The 27,195-nt window shown below is 37.4% G+C and overlaps 1 protein-coding gene and 1 pseudogene across 6 annotated transcripts; both read right to left on the bottom strand.

Moving 5' to 3' along the window:
• Positions 1-7,398: 7,398 nt before the first annotated feature.
• Positions 7,399-10,494, bottom strand: LOC107819957 (ethylene-responsive transcription factor ERF027-like; annotated as a pseudogene).
• A 207-nt stretch (positions 10,495-10,701) lies between these two features.
• On the bottom strand, positions 10,702-25,736 carry LOC107819966 (uncharacterized). 6 transcript variants are annotated; one of them, XR_012711608.1, is made up of 14 exons: positions 25,447-25,736; positions 23,299-23,394; positions 23,008-23,094; positions 22,686-22,732; positions 19,368-19,425; positions 16,803-16,916; positions 16,505-16,621; positions 15,739-15,850; positions 15,267-15,328; positions 14,653-14,766; positions 14,226-14,437; positions 12,498-12,640; positions 12,305-12,419; positions 11,581-11,717 (listed from the first exon to the last, which is right to left on the bottom strand). XR_012711608.1 is itself a non-coding variant. In XM_016646166.2 (13 exons), exons 2-13 carry the CDS (start codon positions 23,378-23,380, stop codon positions 11,054-11,056), a joined length of 1,272 nt encoding a protein of 423 aa, XP_016501652.1. In that variant the 5' UTR covers positions 23,381-23,394; positions 25,447-25,731; the 3' UTR covers positions 10,702-11,053. The 6 variants fall into 6 exon arrangements, 4 of the variants coding, with proteins under 4 accessions (XP_016501652.1, XP_016501658.1, XP_075113284.1 ...); XM_016646166.2 differs by lacking the exons at positions 12,305-12,419; positions 12,498-12,640 and adding an exon at positions 10,702-11,115 and having other exon boundaries at positions 11,513-11,717; positions 25,447-25,731; XM_016646172.2 differs by lacking the exons at positions 12,305-12,419; positions 12,498-12,640 and adding an exon at positions 10,702-11,115 and having other exon boundaries at positions 11,513-11,717; positions 14,653-14,760; positions 25,447-25,731.
• Between the last annotated feature and the right edge of the window lie 1,459 nt (positions 25,737-27,195).

Genomic DNA, 27,195 nt, shown 5'->3' with positions numbered 1-27,195 from the left:
TAATTAGTAATTTGTACAATTAAGTTATTAAAAATACGAATTTAAATTATAAAAAAAACACATAATTATTAATGATAGTTTGGTGCCACTGGGCCTCAAAATATCGAGCCCGGAACCCATAGGTATATATATATATATATATATATAATTTGTACAATTAAGTTATTAAAAAATATGAATTTACAGTTGATGACATGGACGCGACTATACAACCCGGCCCTCGGACGTTGGATCTATTAGCCCTACAGCTCCAACATAGATCCGAGTATTATATGGGACGGACAGTTGCTTACGCAGACTTTCCGGGCCAGGAGAATGGATCTATTGTGAGAGTTTTTGAGTCCTCCCCGCGTTCTACATCCCCGCGTGGTCCATTACCTGGAGGAGATGGGATTATATAGGATTATTAGGATTGGCCGGATACAGCTCGACTATGCTTTGATCACGACCTTGATTGAGCGGTGGCGACTGGAGACACACACTTTCCATTTGCCCATCAGCGAGGCCACCATCACACTCCAGGACGCTGAGATTTTATATGGCCTGTCCGCTGATGGCTTGCCAGTTTTACTACCTGCGACCATGAGATATTATTCGCGACAGGCATATTGGGATATGTTGCACATGCTCACGGGTTTCATGCCGGATGACGAGGAGGTAGCGTCTGGGTCCAGTCGTATACAGTTGGTCCCCATTAGAGACCACCTGGTGCGGATCCACCATACTATCACAGTCAGCGGAGGTGGATGTACAACGATATACGAGGTTGTTGTTGCTCCTTCTATTTGGGGGGGGGGGGGGTCTTGCTCCCGAACACTTCGGGGAACCTAGTGAGCCTACGTTTTCTGCATCATATTGCCCGGTTCGAGGATACATCCATCTACAGTTGGGGTGGTGCTGTCATCTCATATCTGTACAAGCAGATGTGCCAGACTTGCATCGGCACATAGAGAGACGTTGGTGGCTTTCTGCCGCTTCTACAGGTGACAACATAATCAAATAATATGTCTATTAGTTACAATTCTACCTAGTTATAGTTAATCTTATACTTTACGTCAACTTTGTATGTTAGGTTTGGGTCTGGGAGCGATTTCTGCAGTTTCGGCCACCTCTACCACAACTACCGGCTAATGTAAAATTCCGCAACTCCCTCTAGCCTGTAGGTGGGTTATGCGTCGTACTCTTACACGAGAGTATGATGCCCATCATAATCTCCCCCTCTGGATGTGTTGGATATGCTAGAGGACGCACATGTGAATATCTAACTAAACTTACCTGTTATAGATTAACTTAGTGTTGCGTATACTAACGGTTTGTGTTCTTATTTGATAGTTCATCTGGACGCCATACAACGATGAGGTGATAGGTACCCTGCCATCGTATTGCACGTTTGGCCGACATATTTGGAGGGCTTCTGTCCCGCTCATATGCCTCGATATTGTCGAGCATCATGCCTCCGAGCGGGTATTTCATCAGTTTGGCCTGCCGCAGCCTATACCGACTCCGCCTGCATGGCATGCTTTACATTATGAGAGGGATGATCGGTCCAGAGCGGAAGACACATTTATGGCATGGCTTAACGAGCAGTTGGGTACTTGGGACAGGCGAGGGGACTTGACCCCACCTCCGCAACACTTTCCTATTCAACGTTATATGGCATGGTACCACACTGTTTCCCGACTTTTTATCGGGAACCCAGTTCATCAGGCACACGGTCGGTACGTCCCATACACCGGGAGACACGAGGCCATGGTATGTTTTCTATTATTATTAATTATATACCTGTAATTTAGTGCCAAATATGTAGTTTATATTTTTTACTTTGTGCAGGCGATTGGATTGCATACCGTCTATCATATGGGGCAGCAGATGTAGAGTCATGTCCATGATCTTGTGGCCATGCAAGAGTATAGTCATCGATTCATGGATGTGGCTGCCCAGACACTGCAGCGATCCTAATCGGATCAACGTTTGGCACACGAGGCTGATTATATGGACCCAACGCAGTACTATCGAGGTTGCGGTATCCCACGAGCTGGTGGTGCCCGATGAGCTGGTGGTGCCGGACAACGTGGTCGTGGGCGGAGAGGAGGTGGTCCCCAGCAAGGGGGCGTTGAGGCTCCTACTGATGATGTTGCTGCTGATATGGCAGGTGGCATGCATGAGACGGACATGCCGTCTTACAGCCTTGCAATTTATCGCACTCTAGTGCCATCGCAGGTGACCCCATCAGGTCAATTATTGATCACGGGCTCAGATATTCAAGGAGTGAATTGGGGTAGATACTTCCCAGGCCCGTCTACCACTGTTGAGGATCGACCGACCCGTGATTTTTATAGTGGGTGCCGACTGAGTTATGGCTCCACATCACATGCGCAGGTATGAGTTTATTAGTATTGAATTTGAATTTGTTTTAACTGTAACTTATTTATTTTCTTTAACTTTATTAATTTCCTTTTTAAGGCTTCATGCGATGCAGCGACAGATGACTACATTCAGGATCTAGAGACGATGATGGTAAGACAATATAAATTATTGTGAATTGTTATGTAGTTTTCTATACTAAGTTTCATATTATTATGTAGCCTTCTACTGGAGCTGACAGCACCACCGATACATGTCATCCTGCGCCGCATCCGGCTATAAGGAGACGACTTGATGATGATGATCCTGATAGCGTATCCGGGCGGGAGGGGATGCGCCTCAGGCCAGCGGCTGCATTGAGACACACCGGATGCGGGACACATTGACATGGTGTAAATAATATTTTTACTACATTAACAACATTATTTAATCGAATATGCCCATTACTTTTTTTAGTTCTCCATTCGTTTGACAGTTTCATAAAATAAAATTTAGAACAACACAAGCACTTAAACTTAACTTCCACTTCAATTAAAATAAAATTTAGTACAACATAAGCACTTAAACTTAACTTCCACTTCAATTAAAATAAAATTTCGTACAACAAACAAGGAAAACATTACTACAGCACAAACACAAATATAGCAGGCCAACATAATAAAAATACATGAAATATGAAAAATACACTAAACACATACATGCCAATGTTTAGCCCCGGTTGCCATTTATTCTCCGCTCCAACCACTTATATCGTTCTTCCAGTTGTTCTTTTTCTTCTTCTACCTCTTTTAGTTTAGCCTTCACCTCCGCAAGTTCCAGTTTATATTTTTTTTACGTTCCTTTTGTGCTTCACAATTCCATTGTGTTTTCCATTTTTCTTCTCCCACCTCCATGCAGGCAAGTTCTCCACAGAACTTAATATACCACCGTGTCGATCAGATATTAGATAAATACCTGAACGCTGTTTGACAACGTGCTCTTTCAGGTGGTTCAAAAATAGCGTCCACGTCTCTGTGCTTTCATTGGTACAAACATCAAAAGCTAGAGGAAATATCTGTCCATTAGCATCCACTGCCATGACTATCAATAGTTTGATATCGTACTTTCCATAGACATGAGTTCCATCTATGGATATTACGGGCTGGCAATGCGAAAAACCATCAATTGCTGGCTTAAACGCCCAGAACACGTAATTAAATGTGTATTCTGGTGTTCCCGGACTCTGCTCAAGCTTCCATTCAACAACTGTCCCGGGGTTAAAGTGCTGCACTGCGGCCATGTACTTTGGCAGAGATGCAAATGACTTATCCCAATTACCGTAGACAATTTCAAACGCTCGTTTGCGCCCGAGAAATGCCTTTCTTTTCGTAATGGTATGGACATATTCCTGGTGGACTGATGTAATGCACTATTTGATTGTATACCTTATGGACGCTTCAAGGTGCGGAATAAGTACAAGAGAAATCAAGTCAATATCCAAGTTGAAGTGATTCCCGTTGAAGGTGTCCATTTCGCATGTGTGGGTGGAAATGTATTTACCCACTTTCCACATGCCTGTCTTCTTCTTGGTCGCACGCAACATTCAATTACATGGCCAAAACCACCTGCGGCAAACAGCCTTATATACCATCGTACTTGACTCCCGTACCTGCATCTCACGACACTCTTTTACGTTGTGCATTTTACAAGCCCTGCTTAAGCGCACTTTATCAGGAAAAAACACCCCCTTTGCAAGCACCGTTGGTCTAGACTCATCGCACATTGCTGTCCGGATTTCATCAAAATCCCTTGTGAGAGCTTCCACATCCGGCACGGTTGGCAAGTTATCAATGTAAGGAATCTCCCTTGAATGAAACGACACTTCGAACTCGTACAATCTTCGTCTAGGGGGATCTCTCTTCAAATCAGGTCCTTCCTCCTCATCCTGCTCATCACCATCCTCACAAGGAAAGGGTGTCTCGTCTCCGGATTCATCGGCATTGTTATCGTAATTACTGTTCTGTTCCTCACTCTGTGCATCTGCCATATCCCGATGTAATACATCATTTTTGGTCAATTGAGTGAGTACAGGTGGTTCAACTTGCTCGTTTTCACTGCACAACCAACAAAAATATAAGCTACTGAATTAATAAATGATATCCATATGGTTTTATATCACTTCACTTACAAGTCGTAATGTGATGAAATTCCATGATGGACGTTTTCAATTAGGTGATGACTACCGGATGGGCCACTTGTAAAATTCATATCCGGCCGGTACCCCCTATTAAATATATGAGCGTTAATACAAATTCAATACGCCAAAAATATACATAATTAACACAAATGAAAATTGAAGTTTACTACTCGTCTTGTGAATTATGGAAAGCAGGGTATAAATTATTTTCTCGCTGCTCATTCGCTGGCGGTGATAAGTTTAAATCAAGGAAAACTCTTTCATCCGGAACCTGTCCGGCAAAAACTGCTCTAAAATAACCACCCGATGATTGGGGGTTATCTCTACTACACACAACCTCGTTTTTTGGAACGTCTTCGACCTTCACGTACATCTCCAACATTGTGATTACAAGAAATTCCCGCATTCGTCCAGAGTCCTCAGAAAATCACTCAAAGTTTCTTCATCGTCGATGTTAAACTCCGAGTAAAAAGCAACCCCCTGCGGAGTGACGGAATACGGATATCTTCCGGTTACTTTAAGTATCACTGAACGTTTCCTCACACTCATTTTTTTTGCATAACAACGATATCAATTCATCGTACTCCATTGTAAGTGGCAATTTAACATGACATTGAGCAGGTAAACTGTAGCCCACGGAGTTATTCTCCATCACAACCTCACCCCCAATATAATGAAACTCTTATTCTACGCTCTTCAGACATAATAAAAAAATCCTGGAGAATTTAACAACAACAAATATTTCAACAGGAGTTAAAATTTTTTTTGAATGAATTTCTATACAATCCTAACCTCTTTATATAGGGAATAGCTAGCCGGAATTTTTTTTTTATATATATATATATATAGCGCCCAAAAAGTTGGCACTATACGCTTTTGAATCATTGAAGCCAGGAATTATTGGTGGGGCCAGGAAAAAGGAGCATAGCGCCAAAATACCAGGCGCTATATATAAAAATTTATGTATAGCGCTAGGTATTTTGGCGCTATACCTGGGCGTGTCAGCTTTTTCAGTATAGTGCCACAATACTTGGCGCTATACATTAACGGCACAGTTAACGTTAATGTATATCGCCAAGTATTGTGACACTATATATAAAATTGTCACCTTTTTTTTATCATTTATTTATGTATTTTGAGTCCAAAACAACGACAGTCGGGTTCGGACCCCTCGTTAAGTATTATGCATAGTGATTTATATTCCTGCCATCTCATTCCGTCCTTCCCCGGAAAAGCCTGTTTTTGCGTCTCATCTATGTCACAGACGTTGACATGCATAGGAAAAAGATAACATATCTTGCACCATGTGCTGGGGAACTTCCGAGCAAATATCTAATCGTGGGAACCTTAACATGGATTGAATACTTTATGTCATCCTAGCTCTTCCAGAAAGAAATATTACTTTTGGCCACCTACTCATTGAATTAACCCTCATACACCGGGTGACACATGTGTAGTCTACTATCGCCCACGTGCTGTGGGACTCGAATGTGAGATTAGTTTATTAGTAGACATATAACTTTGCTAAAACGGATAATTGGTAGCGGTCACTAAAAGCATAACCGGAGAAGGGAACGGGGTGACTCCTCTCCACTCGTCGACTGATCAAATCGAGGTAACGGACGCTTTCATTTTGTTTTAACTGACTATTTTTTTAAGTGGAATAGAAGCAGGAGCAATCACCCAGAAAACACGTCGTACTCTCCAATGCAAGCAAAATTTAGTAAATTGGGACTCACCCAAGAAACACAAAAGCTAAGCAAAACTGGGACTCCCCCAGGAACACCCAAAATTCTCCAGTAACTGATTATTGCTTTAACAATTAATATTATTTTGTACATTTGGTGATGCCCTCTTCAAAACAGTGGTTATTAGCTACAAGCTGCAGATTGTAGTGCCTTATTGCACGGCTTCAGTGCACACATTTAAGCGGCACCTAAGCGAGGTGAAGAACCCAGCTTGTGCCGTTAACTGTACATGAGTCTATAACAACACTTAAGTATGAAAAGTATATTGAAATTCCACATATCACATATGAAAATACATATTTTTACATGGTGTGGACAGTGTATTGATGTTAACAGTCTGATCGAGTTTATTATCCCTTCACCATTTGTTATATTACATATTCACTTATGTGTGTTGCATTGAGGTTATTTCAACTCAGGTTATTGCTGTGGCTTATGCTATCATGATGACAAGATCACTTGAGCTAAGCTGTAAAGTGAGGGCATTTTGAGTTTTACTAATGTTTCTATTGCCGGGCTTATCCTTCGTTACATATCCCCTACGGCCAAGGGCATCGCAAAAAAGAAGTATTCGACTTCGTTCAAATTACAACGGGTTAACATTTCGGCCTTAGCTCGAAGTAACACCCCTACAGCCAAGAGACATCGCCAAAAAGAAGAATTCGACCTCGCTCGAATTACAACGGGTTAACATTTCGTCCTTAGCTCGAAATAATACCCCAAGGCCAAGAGACATCGCTAAAAGAATTCGACCTCGCTCGAATTACAACGGATTAACATTTCGGTCATAGCTCGAAATAACACCCCTACGGCCAAAGGCCATCGCCAAAAGAAAAAATTCGACCTCGCTCGAATTACAACTAGTTAACATTTCGGCCTTAGCTCGAAATAACACCCCTACGGCCAAAGGCCATCGCCAAAAGGAATAATTCGACTTCACTCGAATTTAACTCTCATACGACCTAGGTCGAACTTGATTCACAACTAGACCTCGTTCGAATAGGGCAACGTGAAAATGAGACGATAATCACTGTTAGCATCCGAATTATATTAGGAATACAAGAAAATGAGAGTGAGAGAAGTTCTGGTCTCCCCTACGATTTGAGTCCATGACACAACCGCACCTATATAATTTTAGTGGTCACACTATTCAACTGATGTACATGGCACACCAAGAGAGTGCCTTGATTATTGATACCTTTTTTTTCAAGCTAATGCATGTTACATGTTTGATTATTGATAATTAAGGGTAACTCCAGAGAGTATATGATGCATCAGAATATTCAGGCAACTCATCGTAAGGCGTTGTCTTAATCCTAGGAAGGCTCATAAGCATTGCCTCTGCCATGTCAACCAACAATCTTGGCATGCCAAACGCTTCCTCTTCATCAAAAAACTCTTGCCCCATTACTCCTTCATCTCCAATTTCAGGTTGGCACTCTGCTTGACGCCGCGCATCTCCGCTTTCCAGCTGCGGTGCTCTAACAGCAGTAGCATTTGCAGCTGCGGCGCGAATGTCTGCTGCTGTTAGGGAAGCTGGCATAGTATATGAACACATTGAGTCCGGGAAATTCAATGGGGGTATCAGGACCTTTTAATGCCAAAGCAGCAACATCATATGCTGCAGCTGCTATCTCTGGTGTTGGATAAGTGAGAGGGGATACCACTTTTGACCTAAGAGCGACACCCTCAGCCGCGATCCACACCAGTCAACCTCCCCATTCGAATTTCTCGAACTACGATTAATGAAGTCCGCTCACCGAGCTCGACCAAAAGACGACCTCGATAAGCGGAGGGACTAACTGTATGAGTAAAAATTAGGTCAGAGAAATTCGACATGCGGAGGCAATTGACCGAGGTCGGACAGTCATAATTAAGACCGAGGTCGGACAGGTCGAAGTCGGACAATCATCAATTGGCCGAGGTCGGACAGTCATCAATAAGGCTGAAGTCGGACATGACGAAGTCGGACAATCATCAATAAGGTCGAGGTTGGACAGGCCGAAGTCGTACAGTCATCAATTGGCCGAGGTCGGATAGTGATGAAACAACTAGTTTGCTTTAGAATCTTCAAAGGGAATATTCTACTGAATATTCCCTCTAATTGTACCGTTTTTAGGGTTTTCTAGGGATACCCCTTATAAATAAAAATAGAGGACTTCCCCAAAAGGGGCTCTCTCCCCCTCTCCCTCTCTCTAGAAAATATGTAAACACACATCTCTAAAGAGATGAGAAGATTTGTGATCCCATACCTTCATCAGATCCAAAAAGGGTCCTAAGGTTCTTGTATTTGTCTATCATTCACCTTTATCAAATGAAAGAGGATTCGTCTCGCTCAAGATTGAGTGAATCTTTTCCTTTATTTATATTTTATTGTCATTTAATGTTACTTAATGCATATTTTTTTATGCTATTAAATCTGGTCATAATCACTGCCAACATTTATACTCAGCTATATTTTTCTATTCATATTATCCCCATCTTCTTATTTAATTAGTTTAGCAAAAAAGGTCTCATACTTTTTTGGCCAAACAAGATGAAAAACCAAAAAAATAAAGAAAAGAATAATATACAAAATTTGGTTATAATGATCAAATAAATATTGTACTAAATCAAATAAACTGCACGTAAATATAATTACGGATTTTGACTTATCCTAAGGTCTCTACTTGTTTGGTCGTTCTCATCATGCGTATATAATTCAACTTTTCGTATGCCTACATGTGAGAAATTGGGGATCGGATGCGGGCGAAATTCCCGCCAATGGCTGAGATGTTCAGTCGACTCCCTCCCCCTTTGTGGGGGGACCGAAAGGGAGGTCTCATTTTCGCATTTGATCCTGGAAGAAGGGAAAGACAAAATACGTTAAATCACCCCTAAACTTGGCTCAGATTATTAGTATCCTTCCCGAACTATGCTCGGTTTTAATTACCCCTTCAACTTGGCCTTTTTAGGGCCATTACCTCCTAAACGTTGATGTGGCAAAAAGTGTGGGTGCACTCGCCTACCACGTGGATTTTTCTGTCTATGTGGCATTTTTTTCAAACTATGTATTTTATAACTTTTTAGATGCCTTGACTATTTATTTTAATTGTATAAATCTTTATTTTCAGGTAAAATTCAAAAAAAGATTAACTAAAACTTTATTATTTTTTGCCAAATAAAAATATTTAGCCTAAATAATGTAGTTCTATCTAAGTTTTATTATAAATTGTATTTCGAAAAAAATTATGTAAAAAGTAATATTCTTAAAAAGGTAAAAAATATTTTATTTTAAAAAAAATACCACATAGATAGAAAAATCCACGTGGCAGGTGAGTGCACCCACACTTTTTGCCACATCCGAGCATAGTTCGAGGAGGATACTAATAATATGAGTCAAGTTTAGGGGTGGTTTAAGGTATTTAATGGGTATTGATTTCCCCATTACCATAATATCTTTGCGTTTTCAAGTAGATATTTTGAATATTATCTACTTAAATATCTACGGGCAGTAGTGTAGAGGAGGCCATACAAAATATCTACTCCTAGGCTCTAGCAAGTAGAGAATCGTGGTGTCTTTCTAGAAGAATCTTAAACATCTTGATGCGTGCACCCTCTAATTTAATTTTGTTTGACATTATCAAGCTTAATTCGATCAATCTTCACAGCTAACTTGGACTAACTAATTCGTTTTTTCAAATTAATTTTTGGATATTCCTGTAGATTGTAATACCCCTTATAAAATAATAATAATAAAAATACACTTTGAAAGTGCTGATTAAAGCTCAGTTAATGTGAGCGTGTCAAAAAAAGATGCCACCACTCTTGAGAGCAAAGATTTGTCATAAACCTTTGAGGCAACTAAACAGAAATAGAAAGAATCATCTGTTTTTAGGAGTGTACAGGACTAGATTTTTGTTCAAAAACCCAGTGAAGTTATTCAAAATACAGGTTTTTCTTTTAAGTATCTAGTTTTTCAGTTTCACATCCTTTTCACCAGGCTACAAATGCAATTCCTGGAAATGGACCTCCGGGGGCATGAACCCATCTATATCTTTTATTATCATAACAACTAGTATTTGCAACTCCTATTATAATGCAATCTTCCACTAGAACAAATTTTTGTTTTTGACTAGCAGCACAAAGCCACTTACTACCATACATCTGATAGCAATACAAAATATGAGTATCCCTAGCAGCTGGATTCCAAATTGGTGCACTCATAGGTTGCCACTTATTGATTACTTAGGAGTTAGGAACATAAAGACCAAACTTGCCAATAGTGTCAGCCAAAAATTCCCTATCAGTGAGTTCGTATTTCCTTTTTCCAAATTATGATACATAGAACATCTAAACAAAGCCAAAACAATAATGAAATATCAAGGCAATTATAAGAGATATCATGATACTTCCCAGGATTTAACAAGACTATGGACATTAACGAAAGTGAGTGTCATTAGTGATTGGCATTCTTTGTACAAAAAGATTATCCAAAAAGATATCTGAAAGTCATTAGGGTCTGCCTTCTCAAGGACGTTGTGTATGGAAGATTGTGTACAATTGGCAGTTAGCTTTGTGAGTCAGAGAAGAAAGGAACCTTCATGTACCAGAGTCTAAACCACAGGAAGAACTACTGTACCGTCTTCCATAAGGGAGTCAACTCTCCAATCTAGTGGAGAAGCTTGGGAGTCAACTCTCGAATCTAATGGAGAAGCTTAGGATGGAATAGTTCTACCATTTAGCACAGTCAGTCAGTGGATGTATCCTACCTTACAAAGTTCCCTTAATAATTCTGTACAACTGCGGAATTTCCCTCAGCCTGCTGCTTAGGTTGTAGCTGCTTGCCTACAGAAACATGGTATTTGTTAGTGAAGCCAAAATAGAGGCCATAGATTTCTCTAGTCATTTCAGATAGCCGCAATAAATTGCAACTCCTAACACAATGGTGTCCAAACTAGAAAGTACAATTTCAGAGGGAATACAAGAGCATTTTAAGATCTCAGAGATAAATGCCAAACTTCGTTATCTAACCAAGCAACCTAGTTACGACTGCATAGCAATATTCCTCTTTAACTGCAACACCACTTTTCGCTTTTTCACGCAATTTAAGAGGTATATCGTGGATGGAATAGAAACTCTATTATCTTGGTTATCTTTGAAACCTAATTATTGAATAAACAGACCTGGATATGAATATAGCATCCATCAAAAAGAGAACAAACAGACCTGGATAGACCAATACCTGAGTGGCCTGCAAATGAATTAGAAATCGAATTATAGTTGCTGTTCGTCACGCCAATGGAGGTGATTGTTAGGATATTATTCACAGGAAACTGGGATGCGATGTTCATAGGTGGCGGACATACTCCGGAATCAACCATTTGAAGTACATTCGGCTTTCGGACCAGCGGAAGGGAATGCTCGTGTGCCTGTCCCACGAGCCAACACTAGCATTTGCCGCCAGAAAATGACCAAGATCAATATAAATCAACAAAGCTTCAATAACCATCTAGTTGGGGTCAGATACAAATATCAATATCAATCAATTCAAATCAACTACACCATAATCCCAAACTACTGAGCTATATGAATCCACCATAGAAATACAAAGATCAGTAACATCTCAAAAAAGATATCCTTCATTATTCAGACAAGCACCAGAAATGTAGGATTGAGGCATTTTACTCACATATACACCGGAAAAAAAGGAAGACTTTACACAAGGAAGATCATAAAACCAAAAAATTTAAAGATTTTAAATACGGAAAAGCTAAAAGAAAAAAGAAAAAAGAATCCGATAGGCTAAGAAAAGATGTTGATCCTCTTCAATCCAAAGAGTTAAAGAATTGAAACATTTATTTAAATCCTTTACATGCATAAAGGATTTAAAGAAATTTGATTCCTTCAAGAAAGTGTATTAATCCTTTATTTACGCTTGAAAGTTTCAAATTCACTAAAGCATTCTTGTGATTTAAGCTTTTAAACTTCACCATACTGAAAAGAAAAAGAACGGAAGCCTCATTCGAGTACTAACCAGGTAACTGACACCAACATTTTCAAAGGGTATGGGATTATCCTCACCAATGTGATTTAATCAGTATCTGATTTCAGGACAAATTATCTCGGCTATGGAAAAAGAATCTCTGCAACTGTGAATTGAATATGAATAAGTCCCAACTCAACCACAAATTCTACACCAGAAAAGGGAAGAAAAAAAGACGTCGCACCCATAAGATGAGCAACAACAACAACCTCAAACATCCTGAGACGCCAAGCTACTAGGAAATAGAATTGAATTAAGGTTTTAGGTCTAGGGGATAGAACAAGGACCAGGTCAACTGGATCAGAAGCAGTATAAATGTTTTACATCCTGTAATTGACAAAGACAAAAATTTGTTATCAGGATAAAACAGCCATCACCGCAATTAAAAGAACCCGGAAAAGCTATTAGTAGAAGATTTAACTGTAACCATTTTCAACAGGTTCAATGAAGGGTTCACACCCTAATAGATGAAGAAAGAACTGAGGACGGATTTATTATACTGAAACCCACGAGAAAAAGACAAGAACACGCTGCAAAAGGCAACACTACCTTCTGGCCCGTTTGCTTTTTGTAACTAAATATTTACAGCCAGTTTGGTAACGAAATTCCATAGTTTTCCTCCTCTCTTTTTTTGTGAATTAAGTACTCTACAGTTTTCCTCCTTGTTGCATCCCCAGGAAATAATTAGCAGACAATCTGACATCTAAAGATCAAGAGGGTTCATTGAAGGAGCACTTGCAATGAAAAACTGTTGGTTGCATGCTAAATGAAGATAAGTTCATCTGTCGTTGCAATTTCAAATGGAGATCACAGTTCTTAAAGGCGAAAAGCACAAAAAAGAACTAAAGTTTGCTTGTGTTTGAGTGCAAACCACAGTTAAATGGGCTTCCGTGAAGAAAAACACTGATGAACAGAAAATATGGAAATAAGAATGCAAGAAAAAATAACTACAAAAGTAAATAATTATTTGAACAGAAGAATTTTTTGATAACCAAAAAAAATCTTCTGCTCAAGTAATTATTACTTTTGAGTTAATTGTCTCACTTGTGGGATTAACACTAGGCATGTTGTTGTTGTTGTTTTGAGTTAATTGTAAAAACAACAATTAAGTAAAATAAATATATGAAAAAGAAATCAAGCAGATCAAGTTCACGACACATTTTAAATTTATCATCCAGATGTAAAGATTACCGGCTTAAGTTTTTAGTGACTAGTTTCTTTTTTACACTAAATTCTAATTCCATATACCTAATCACAAAATAATTCATTCACAACTCTTTGTTAAAAACTAATACATCATACTGCCAGATATATATAGTTGTCCAATGCCGCCCTGATAAACTCACAACCCACTGGCAAATAGGAGCATGCAAAAGCACTAAAGCACCAACTAAGCAAGGAGAAGCTCCACTTGGGCTTTAACTAGCTTAAGAACTTAGCAACTTTTTAACACTGAAGGAGAAAAGAAGCACTAGAATATGAAATGCAATTATAGGCACTAGTTTCTCATGATAAGCAGTGTGTTTTCATTCATATTCTATCAATATTACAGGATTTTCTATAGGAAGTAAACTCTAGTAATAACTACTTCTATGCCTCAATCCCAAACAAGTTCGGGTTGGCTATATGAAGCCTTAGCGACCATGTAAGGTCATCTCTATCCAATAAAACATAAGAATAAAAATGGAAATAAGAATTACTTGAAGTTCCCTTTAATTTCTATTGGCATATAAAGCTCCACATGACAAAGATTTCTATAAAACATAGGAAGAAAGTTTTCTTAGTAACTTACCACTTTTTCCAATTACAACAAATTTTGGTGCATGAATTTGATGAATGGTAATTATCCGAAATAGAAATGATGAAGCAAATATAACTACCTCTTCCGAAAGAAAAAAGAAAGAGGTCAAACCTTCTCTTGCTGGTAATCAATTTGTATATGGGAGTTGTTGCTATGATACAATATGTCAGCTGGCATAACATTACTTTTTAATACTTTTGGACAGGCAAACTCGCTGCCACTGTCATTACATGATCCCTCACGATACAGATAGCTGAGAGCTGATTTGAGACGATGTTGTCTTTGAGAATAATACATCTTAGTTGCAAGTGGATTTGGAACATCTGGAGGTCAACAGCATACAAGCAGTACCATGTAAACATTAGCATTAGAAGTTAAGAAAAAAGACACTGTAGAAAATTACTAAAAGAAGAAATCACCATGAGCATTAAAAAAAGTGACTTTGGAAATTCTTTTGACTACAGAAGTTTAGGAGCTTGTCTTTCTAATATGAATCTGGGGTCGCTATGAGTAACTGAAGGAAAAATGTGAATACTACCTTCAACCTTCAAACGAAATTTTTGGACTTGAGTGGGAATTTTAACTGCGATAGCAGGACTGCCAGTATTGTCACTGCCTGCACTTGACCTTTCTTGATGCTCTTCACCTGAAACTTCAAAATATAAGCTACAGATGAGCCACTTTAAACAATGAGAACAGACCCCAACACGAATGCCCTCTATTTTCTCCTAAAAGAGTATAGAGAGTTTTCCCATGTGCTAGCTAACTATGTGAACCGCCTTCAGGAGGTAAATCTGTCTTTTGCAACCCTTCACCCCAAGAATAAGGCACCCAAAGAAAACACCGAATTTATTACAGGAAGTACTCTTGTTACCACTCAAAAAGTTCGATAATGAAATCTTGAATAAGACATTTATTTCCACACAATATGTACGGAGCAAAGCCTAACAAGATATATCCTGGTACAAAACAATATGTACGGAGTAAAGCCTAACAAGATATATCCTGGTACAACAAAAGAAGGTGAGTGTTGAATAGAGGCGGATTTCAGATATTTTTACCTATGCTAACGCCAAAAAATGGAAGTACCAAATATCTTCATTCCAACTATACAGGAAGTAAATATATGAATAAATATAAATCTGTCCTTACAGGGAATACCCTCTCCCGAATTTGCCGGCCAACTCTTAGTAACAATATTTGCTGCACCAAAACTACAAAATGAAGAAAAATGCCATTAAAATCAAGAAAAAGGATATCCCAACAAAATTCAAAGAAATTAAGCACTTAATTTGACCTGTATATGACTTTTCCCAGTGCATATATGTATTTACAGTTTAGGAACTAATCAACTGGTAAATTAAAACGACCTGAACTACCCTATAAAGCAAGCATATATCTCAATCTTTAAAATGAAATAATAATATTGAATTTTCTTCATATATGAGGCATCATCAATAGGTTTAATGGTTTTCCTGTCAATACACAATATTCTCCAATTTTAACAACCGTTTGATTCCAAATAATTGTAATAACTAAACATCAAAAAACAGTTGGAATTACGCATTCAGAAAGATGGAGAAGAAAATGCATGAGATTGCCTACACCAAGGATAAGTGCCTACATTTTGGAATGTTTTTCCTGGTGTGAGATTACACCTTCTGAGCAATCTACAAGTCCAGGAGTAACCATGGAACAACTTCTCATGGTGGCCACATTTAAGTGTGATGAAATTCCTGCAGTTGTAGGGAAATGAACCAGAAACCAGCATAAGAACCATACCAAGAGGTAGTTTTTGCAAAATTGCTAAATATCAAGCTCCTTGGAACTGCATAATCATTTTCATTTGGTGAAGCACCTCCTAAGAAATAGAAGCTCCTAGAATTAAAGTTTCGCAACCCTCTCCCACCTACATTGTAGCATTAAAAAAGGGAACACTTTCTCCTAGCATTGAAAAAGAGCTTCTTCCTCCGTTTCACTTTATATGATGGTGTTTGACAAGGTACGGAGTTTATGAAAGAGAGAAAGACTTCTGACACATATCAATAGTACCATTGGAACTTGTGGTCTTAAAGGATTCCACAATATTTCCATAGCTATAAGATAATGTTATTAACGGTAAAATGGGAAGTTAAAGCTTATTTTGGAACAAACTAAAAAGAAAAAAGTGGCATATAAAATGAAATAAGGGAGTATAAACTTCCACTAAAAATGATTTTAATTCATCGAACAGAGTGAGGAACATAATAACAGTACCAAAGAAGCATCAAGTTTGAAAGTAAAAAACCAACGAGAATACAACTAAGCTAAATCCTATGAATCGTCAGTAAAATAAGGAACTATAAGGATCATAAGGAGAACAAAGAACATGAGCAAAAGGAGGATGATACTTTTATCTTCAAGAAAGGAAACAGTTGAAAGATGCTCCTCTGAACAGCATGGCAATGCAGCAAAATCACTTTCTAACAATTCAAGTTTGGCTTGCTTTCTGACTGATCTAGGTTGGTCTATAGGAATTTAAAGATAGCAAATCATTATTAAGCAGCAAAAGAGAAGTTATACACCCTAACACCAACTTTAAGTATGCCATCAGATCTAAGCTTACAGAAAACTGCAGCGATGATATCATGAACTTTTCTTCAAGAGCATGAGACAACAAAAGACAATGCTCATATAGGTAAAGGATACTAGAAGATGCAGTTAGTGACTTTTTTCTCTCTTTCCTTGGACGTTTCTTGTGTGTTGCACCACCATTGACCTCCAAAACAATATCTTCTGCGGAGTATAATGACTTACAAAGCTCTGAAAAGATAAAACTTTACGCATTAAACAAAATGAGGTATATTCATTTGAAAAATTGGAGGATAGAGAAGGCAAAAGACAGAGTAGGTTTAAGGCTGGTCATCACTTTCCAGACTAAGTTAAGACAAAAATCAGCCATGGTGATATTATCTTTTTTTAACTTTGGAGAAGTTAATATGGATTGTGCAAAGACTCAGCCTACTCGGCAATTTAAGGGTCTTTCCGCGTGCATCAACCATCCAAATATTGAGGTTGATTAGTCCACGAGGAGAATAAAAAGATACTGTTTATATATCAAAGAATGTAAGGAGAAGCATCGGAGAGAAGCTACTACTACGTCTCAACCACAAGTTACTTAGGGTTGGCAATCCTCATTATAAATTTGGCTCTGTTTGAACTAGGTGTGAAAAACGGGCAAGTCGGTCGGATATGCGCGGTTCGAAATCGAGTAATACACAAAACGGATAAATTATCCGACCCGACCCATATTTAATACGGATAAAAAACGGATTAACCGGCGGATAATATGGATATCCATGGCTTATTAAATATGATTACTTTTGAGAGAATTCCTAGTCTCCCAAACTCAAGGAACCCCAATTTGAGGCTTTACAAATGTAAAAATTAAACCCACTAGTTATCATTGGTTTGGTTATCCATTTTCTAAGTGGATAATATGTTTCTTATCCATATTTGACCCGTTTTTAAAAAGTTCATTATCCAGCCCATTTGTTAATGGATAATATGGGTGGATAACTGTTTTCTTTTAACCATTTCGCCACCATTAGTTTGAACCCGTTTTGTTACAATATTCAATAATTTAGGGTACATCTCTAAGCCTAGAGATCTTCCACATTTTCTAATGATCTACTAGGGAAGGACAATGTGACATTATTCTCAAAACACAGGCAACTGTCAAGATGGTTTTTGTCAAGCTTGAAAGCTCAAATAGAAAATCAACACATCAGCAAGAGTTTTAAGATAAAATCTAACAGAACACATTTATGTTAAAACTAGAAAAGATTGAGATGGTAAGGCGAGATGGACACAGTCCACCTTGTGTAACTAGTTAAAAAAGGACAGGGTAATAAGGATGAACTACTGTCATTTAACAGAGAACATAGTTCTTTTTTTGGGGAGGATAGTGCGTACACAAACCTTACCCCTACCTTGTTGCTTATCAATGACGGCATTTGGTTTCTCGTCCAGTAAATTAACTTTACATGTTGATGTATCCAGGGCTGTAGGCAAGTGATCAATGGAGTGGGTGCAAACCTTAGAGGCTAGGATTAAAATCCCACTAAAGACAAAATACCAGGTGATTTCTTCGCATCTGCCTAAACCTTGGTGGGCATAGTTACCCGATACATGTGTTGGTGGGATATAGCAGGCACCTGATGGAATAATTGAGGTGCGTGTAAGTTGGCCCCATTACCATAAATAAAAAAACTAATTTCATGTTGACTCTCTGTATCACGTCGACAAATTAGGATATCCCAGTTATCATCATGCTTCCCCTCTCTTTCTAACATAGGACCTAGCTAGCATGTGCTTCAACGATGAGACATTCTTTTTTGTCATTACGAACAGTTACTGTAATTCATTTAGGAAATGGAACAAAATTCCAGACAAGATATGGTAGAAACATAAAAAAGATGTAATTAGTTAGAGCATTCATTTGCACATAACAATTGTGAAGAGTCTCTAAAGGGGTTTATAATTTCTGGGTACTCCACTCCCTCCTCCACCAATATCTTGTCTTCCTCGTCTTTGATGCACCTCACTTGATCCAGTCCCAAGCATTCCCCTCATGGAAAGAGATGGCTATGAGACTAGCGCAATCAGGCAATCGACCAAGTAATCCACAGACATGATAAAAGAGTATTCCAGCCCTAGTGTACTTATCCACTGGGATTGAAGGAGAAGAATGACAAGGTCTGCTTCCACAACAAGGATTATCGCTTATTCCAATCCAAGAGCAAACAAGGGATGCCAGAGAGGGAACCAAGCACAAAAGTCGGACTGTTGGAGATAGTGTTACAGTAATGATTAAACAAATAAAGTATCTTCTCAGACAGTTTGAAACTTCTAGATGAGATGCTTAAAGAACTCAATACGGTTGGTCACACAAGCATTTTGAGAATATACTTATACCAGATTGGCTAAGTAAGGGTCTCCAAGGGCTCCAGACATCGACATACAATGAAAGGAGAATATGATCTATAAAAGAAATGAAGAATCCCATAAAATCCATTACATTGTAATTGTGGCATTAAGAATAGCATTTTGGAGTTACTTTAAAAGATAAAACATTTAAAGTCCATGCAAATGTAAATAGAAAGAAAAAAACATCTATTAAAGTGCAGAAATAAAACTATGCAGAGCAACTGATGTACAACTATAGCAACACTAGAACACAAGATGTTTTAAATTATTAAAAACAGAAAAAACCTGTGTGGGCAACGTATTGGCTGGCCTTTATTGGCTTCTTACAAGCATTGCAGCATACCTTTAAAACAAATATTCAAGAATCAATTACTCCACATACATGAGACTACAAATGCAGTGCATTAGGAATTATCATCATGCAGCAATCATGTAAGTCCTCATGAGGTTATCATCACCTGGTTATATATGTCAAATATTCTTTTTTATCAGTGTTAAATCTATTATAGGAGAAAATTCCTAACAGATGTCAACCATATGTCCTTGTACGAGTTGAGAGTAAACTCTTTGCTGCTAGACTTACAGAATACGTTCGGAAGGAGACCAAAATTAAAGCAAATACTGCCATTATGAGGACAAGCAACAAAGTTAAGGGCAGTGAGAGAGTTATTGGGCACTCTTTCCATTCCAATAAGATTTTATTTTTATTTTTTTTGAGTAAGAGGACTGGCCTACTTTTACTCTGCCTAAAAAAAGGTTCTCCTATTTCCAGAAATGGAAAACTTTTTCCCTCCAAGAATTCAAACTAATATAAACTATAACAACTCTATTACTTTAAATTTGATGCAACAACATTTTAACTAACTACTTCATTTTTAATATTTTTTCAACTACTTTTTTGAATATTTCGACATCAAAACCAACCTGTTGTCGTAGCGCCGGATATACGAACATTGGCTCGAGGCATTTTCTCTGCCCCGTCTTACCCTGAAAAAGCAGGGACACCTTACGGTCTTGAACCGATAACTATCTTTCGGCTAATCTAGCCTCCTCCGCCCCTCGCGAGCAACAAAGGTTAGTACAGGAATATTCACATGTTGTCCATCGACTACGCCATTTGGCCTGACCCTAGGCCCTGACTCACCCTCCGTGAACGAACTTTGTGGAGGAACCCTTAGGTTTTACCAAAAAAGGGGTATCATAAATTTTGAAAAATAGACTATTGGTAACTGAGTGGCATTAAATTCAAAAATAGTGTTTGGAATTAATGATATTCTCGTCCAGTAACAATGTCTAGAGACAACATTTTACTAGCATCGTCATCAAGGATCCATTTGAACAAAATCTGATTCTTAAACAATCATGTTTTGAGCAAACAAAACGATGTGGAACCCACCTGTTGGGTAGAACAAAAAAGGTACCACAAAGTGTTGACGAGTGTGTGTTTCATCACATTCTGGCTTTTCAATCACCCCTCTCCCAACTTCTTCATGATCTTTGCTTTTTAAGAACAACTTTTTTCAACATATATATATATATATATATATATATATACTATATCTCTCTCTCCGTGTATACACACACTTAACGAAAAGAAAAAACAGAAAGATATTTAGTTGGTTCCAATGAATTAATCTCATCCGTAGGAAAACCTCAAACATGATTTATAGCTTTAATGAGAAATTCAAAAGACAAACCCAACACTAGTTCCTCCAAACAAACACAAAACCAATTCTTTCAGATCCTAATGCGCTAATTGTTCTCCAACAACAAAACAAAACAATTTGGTTTCTAAAACCGAAATAAAAAACAAAAGTCTCAAATTTGAACTCCAAGTAAGTCTTTAGCAATAAAAAGTCCGCTCACCTTTGCTGATAGGATTATTGATTAGGAGCCATAATTTAACCTTTTTTTTAGATGGTAAGAGATCCGATATATTAATAAATCATCAGCACAAATTTTGTACTGGAACCAAGATTACATCAAGAAGAGCTAAGACAAAAACAAAAATTAAACTTCCTTGTTCTTCTTACAAGGAGCCTAAGACTTCTATGATTGAATCCTGGTAATCTATACATTCTGCTTTACACCAAAAACTAAAAAGAAGAATGCAATTCATTTTGATCTTCTGTACAGGGCTACTTATATCTTCAAAACACCTTGCATTCCTCCCCTTCCAAATTTAACTTTTCTAATCCATTACGATGATTGAAGGCGCAAACATTGAATAAGGTAGACTTAATAAGCACATGGATGAGAATTGTTAGAAATGACTTTCTCAAAAGGCGGATTAGTTAAGAGTAGAAGATAAAATAGACATAAAGGATCTATATATACGATACTAGAAGTAGGAATCAGGCGTAGTAGTTGTTAAAATTAAAGTAAGTTCTTACCAACATCATTTTTACTCTGGTTAGAGACTTCAACATAAATGTAAATTTTGAGAAGTACCATACATTTTGTATTGTGGACTCAAATAGAACAGAATAGTTGTGGAGGATTTATATTGTCAACCCGAATTATTTTGGGATTGAAATCTAATTGATTGACTGAACAAGAATTTTGTCTCCCTTTTACAGTTGTTGTTATAACTTCATATTAACATATACCTTTGCCCCTCGCCTTAATTTAAAGGTCTAATTTCTTCTAATGGCAGCACCGCAGCAGCCAAAAGAATATCTTCAATTTATTCGTAACTTCTCAGAATTTTAAAATACTATCTTCAATTTCTAAATTTAAAATTCTATAATACAGTAACACTTGAGCCGAGGGTCTATCGGAACCTGCCTCTCTATCTTCACAAGGTAAGGGTAAGTCAGCGTACACACTATCCTCCCCAGACCCTACTTGTGGGATTTCACTGGGTTTGTTGTTGGTGTTGGTGTTGTAATACAGTAACTAATATCTCTTCATATGTGTGAACTCAATCAAGATATCAAAGTCCAAAGGACTCACTTGTTCTACTATTCCCACGAATATCATCACATCAAGTCCTAGGGTAATCACTTGCCAAAGTAGCATAACCCTGCCAAACCAGCCCTTTCTACTTTAGTCCATCAATACATTTTATCAACAGAGCAAGCGCAGTTGTTGTTTTTTTCCTTTACTACCTTTTCAAGCAAAACATGAAACAGAAGTTCCTCCAAGATTCTCTGATTTTTTATTCCACATAAGATGGGTAATTTATCAGAGTAGATGCTGAAGGATGTGGTTTCTTCAGCAGTTTCTCCTCAGACACATTCAGACAAAAGTCATAGCTGAGTGTTATAAGTAGCGGTACAACTACTTGTGACCCAATTTCTGCCTTAAAACATATGGCAGTCCATGCACAGCCCTGCAGATGAAGCTTATTTAGCTATATCCGAGGTTAAAGAAAACATGTATGGTACTGCATTTTATATTGTTATCATGCTATTTTTCATGTTTTTTTAATACTGACTTAGAAAAAAAAAAAAAAAAAAACCCGTACTCTCTTCTGAACTGTGCGCACAAATGTGAAGCAATTATGGGATGAGAACTTGTCTAGCAATAAAATTTTACAATGATATCAACAAGTACGGTGATCTTATTCCAGAACTAACAGGTGCACTTTCTGGACCTTACCAAATGCAAAGGATCAGTAAGTGGCCTCAAACCAAAAATGTGCATATCTGCAAAAAGAGCATGTCAATGTAATTGAAGAATAAGAGCAAACAGTAGATGAGTTAAATGGTAAACCAAATGATACACCTGAAACTTCAAAGCTTGCTGCACCGAGATTTCTTAAACTAGTATTTACCCCTAAGTGTTAAATTGTGAATCTAGATGAAAAGGTATATCTTTATCAATAAAGCATGTAAATCAAGCCAAGATCACCATGAACTTTTTCTCATCTTCCCCATCAAGTATCTGGACCAGAGGTGCAAAAGCTAGAGTACATAGATACCTTCTTCATCAATCAAATTTGATTCATCTGCCTCTCTCAATTCTCTTTGAATGTACTGAGCAGCAAATTTAAGGCGGCCTGCTTCGTCTGCCAAGGAAAGAAGGCAGTGAGAAATAGAGGAAATAATCTCAAAAACAAAAGAAAAAAAGATTTAGTGGGAAAAGCAAATAGAAGGATATAAGACAACGAGGAGTACACTGGACCAGGTCAAGATTTATTGCGAACATGATAGGCACAACTAAATGCACATAGAAGCACATAAAACCATCTAAATTGAGTTGTATTATTCACCTGAAGCTGCTTGTTGGATATTTTTAGCTACAAGAAGCCTTGCCAAGGCTTTCATTCTCCCACTTCCAAGAGGACATACCATCGAGCTTTAAAAATCTGCATTTTAAAAAGATAACTTTCCAGTAAATTTGACGAATTTTATGCTAGAAAACTATGTTTGATTAAGTTATGTACTTTCAAATTTTATGCTAGAAAACTATGTTTGATTAAGTTATGTACTAAGTGAACAACCTATAATTCTTGACGCAAAGGAAGGACAAAAAATACTAGATGCAGAATAAAGAGCATAATAAGACTTAAAATAGGGGACTTCCACCTCATGGCTGCAGTAAGCACTCCTAGCCTTGCAAGTTACAAGTCCCTTTTCATGGGATAAGTAAATAATTAAAGTGAACGGGCGACCATTTACACGTTTCTTTCATCATTAATAGTTGCATTTTGTACATGTATATGAGTTGAGAAAATTTTGGCATCAACAGATCTGAACTTGATAGAGCTTACTAGCTAAAAGATTGCAATTAAGCTCATATTGCATTCACAGAAATCAGAGTTAAAGCTCTTTTCTAGACTTACCATGAACAAAAGATTGGTCCTTCATTAGCATATATAACTTAGCAGCCTAACGTCCATTATTCTTTATAGAACGCTAGCCTTAAAGTTGTAACATCACGGAAATGTAAGACACGAAGGAAATGGGTAACAAAAGGAAGTCGTCAGGACTCAAGTGTGGCAAGGTCATGATAACAAGCTAACTTCTGGATTATGAAAATCAAAATTTTCCTAATAATGTAGAAGTAACCTCGACCCATAGACTCGTGTAGTGTGGACCCCTTTGCTAAGAGGATATTACAAATGCTTTGTTAAATGTTAAGCGCATTACATGTAATAGAATATCGGTTTATGAGTGAAAAAACTTTGATAAGAGTGTCACCCAAAAAAGTAAAATAAAATTGAGGAAGTTTCCCGGATTCAATCAATCTGTTAATCAACAACTTAGTCCCAAATTAGTTGGAATAGGTTATAAAATTCTTTGTGTCCATTCTGCTCTGTCGAGTATTCGGAGGATTCATCATAGTTAGACCATGTTACGTTGGTTATCAACCCATGGGAACCCTACCCCAAGTAATACTCTTGAAAACCTAATGTAAGGCAAAATTAGAACTTACAACATCAATTACTACTACTACTACTACTACAAATGTTACTGCAACTATGCCTCAGCCCAAACAAGTTGGGGTTAGCTATATGAATCCTCACTGACCACGTTACTCCATTAAAATCATCTCATGCCAATATTATGCAAGTACAAATAAAAGTACTAGAAGTTCTACATATTTCGTAAATGTATAAATCTCTGAAAGGTTAAACCACTTCTAGAAAGCTTAAAACCTACAACAAAAGTTCTAATGTCTAAACATTTCCACAACTAATATGTATCGCCAATATTATACCCTATTTTTGCTAAGTCTATGTGGATCCCAAGAAGTTGCAGGCCCTTAGAGATAACCTCCTTCCACATAATTTTAAGTCTACGTCATCTTCTTTTAACACCTTCACTCATCATTGTTTCACACCGATAAACCGGTGTATCTGGAGGTCGACGCAGGACATGACCAAACCATGTCAAGTGAACCTTATCGTACTTTACCCGTGATGTGTGCTACTTGAACCTTCTTGCGGATGTGATTATTTCTATTTATCTAATCCTGTATGAACAATACATCCATATTAAATTCCCAACATTTTGTCGAATAAAATACCACAAGTATCCGTTCTCAGCAAAAAAGAATATCAATGATGAAAAGTTTCACTTATCCAACAAAAAATGTGATATTTTATAAAGGAAATCCATAATGCATGTCTTGATATGTAGCAATACGTGAATGAAAAAACTAAATAAAAATCAGTGAGTGTTCCCAGAAAAATTGGTATGTCAAGTACATTGATCATGAACTGCACATTTGGCACAATGCCACTACTAAAGTCACACATAAATTGTGAAATTGACGAAACAATTGATGAGTTATACATCGATGAATCGCTTATAATAAAATTCAAAAATAAAATTTTCTTTTCAGAAAATTAAAATCATTTAAAAAGTTAAAAAAATAAAATTAATTGAAGAAATGGATAGCATAACGACATTACCAGAGTTCACCTTGGGCGATCAGTTAGAATTTCGAGAGAGCGGATTCGGTGGGTAGACGATGAGAATTGAGCGAAATGTAGAGCAAATTCGGGAAATTCAGTTTGAAAATGCAAAAGAACGGATAAATGAGGAGAAAAATGGCAATGCTGATCATTGAAACCCTAAAATTCCGTTGAACGAAGTAGGCATATTTGAGTGCAGAATTCACGTAACCGATGAAAGGGGTGAAGGGGAAATAAAAGAAGAGGTGACAAGCAAGGAAGCCAAGCAGCGACGAATAAGCGAGAGCAGTTTTAAGGAAAAAAATTTAGTGTTTAAGGGTGTCTTTGGTATAACGGAAAATGTTTTCCAAGAAAATGTTTTTATGGAAAACAAGTATAATCTTATTCATTTTTCGATGTTTGGTACGCAAATTAAGGAAAATGATTTCTCAAGAGTATTCATAAATAATTTAGATATAATAAACATGAAGTCATAAACTTTCAAACCAATAACCTTCCTGACCCACAAATTTCATAAACTTTCGAACCGCTAAACTTTCAAAATTGCGGAATTTTAAACCCGTAAACTTTATAATTTCTAAACCCGTAAACTTCCAAACACATAAACCTCTGAACTCATAATTTTGGAACTTGTAAAATTTTGAGCCTTTAAACCGATAAATTAAAAAATTAAAACTGAAAAATATATTTAAAAAATATTTTTTCCGGGGAGGGGGCAGGGGGTGTGGGGGGCGAACCTGGGGGGAGGGGGGGGACAGTAAAACAAAAAAAATAGAAATTTAAATTACAAAAAAAAAGTAAAATTTTTTTTTGTGGGGGGAGGGGGGATTGGGGTGGGTGGTACAGAAAAACGAAAAAAACAGAAATTTGAAATTGGAAATTGCAAAAAAAAAGATTAAAAAAATAATTTTTTGCGGGTGGGGGAGTGGGGGTGGGGTGGAGGGGTAGTAGGGTGGGTGATAACGGAAAAACTGAAATTTTAAAAAAAAAGCCCTTTTTGGAGAGAGGGGGTGGGGTGGGTTGGTGAGGGTGGGGAAGGTTAAGAAGGAGTTTTGGAAAATATTTTCCCTTCTCTTGATAAGGAAAATATTTTCGACTTCATAAGGAAAATGTTTTCCAAAACATTTAAGTCAACCAAACATGGGAAAATTGGAAAATATTTTCCGGAAAATGTTTTCATTCATACCAAACACACCCTAACGGGGTAGTTGAATTATTTAAGGAAAAAAAATTTATTATGTTGTAAAGCCTATACTTAATGTGGATATCCATTACTCCTACTATTTTCACCCATGATGTGAATAACCTCTCACTACTATTATAATTGTAACTCTCACACCTCCATAACCCCTCCCCATGATCTTCCCCATGATCTCAATTGTTAATGTCATGTTTAAGACAATCATTTTGTTACATTCATATGTAATAGTATAAATAGAGGCATGAAATGTGAGATGGAAGACACTTGAACATTTGATGAAATAAGAAAGTTATCTCTTCTTCTCTTAATCTACTTATCTTCTTGTTTTATATTATTACTTTGAGCTACATTTCTTAATACGTTATCAGCACGAAGTCGAGCTCTTTTCGTTGTTCATATATATTTGTTCATTTTGTTTTCTTCGTTGTATATTTTGATTTCATGATTAGTATCTTTAATATGCAGTTTTATAATTTCTCATCTCTAGATATGTGTAAAAATAAAGAATTCTATGTTTCTTTATTTTAAGATATTTGCATGATTGT

The sequence above is a fragment of the Nicotiana tabacum genome, chromosome 7, assembly GCF_000715075.1.
Source record: "Nicotiana tabacum cultivar K326 chromosome 7, ASM71507v2, whole genome shotgun sequence".
Taxonomy (NCBI): Eukaryota; Viridiplantae; Streptophyta; class Magnoliopsida; order Solanales; family Solanaceae; genus Nicotiana; species Nicotiana tabacum.
Note: the sequence above shows the minus strand (reverse complement) of the source record. Positions and strands in the feature narration are given on the sequence as shown.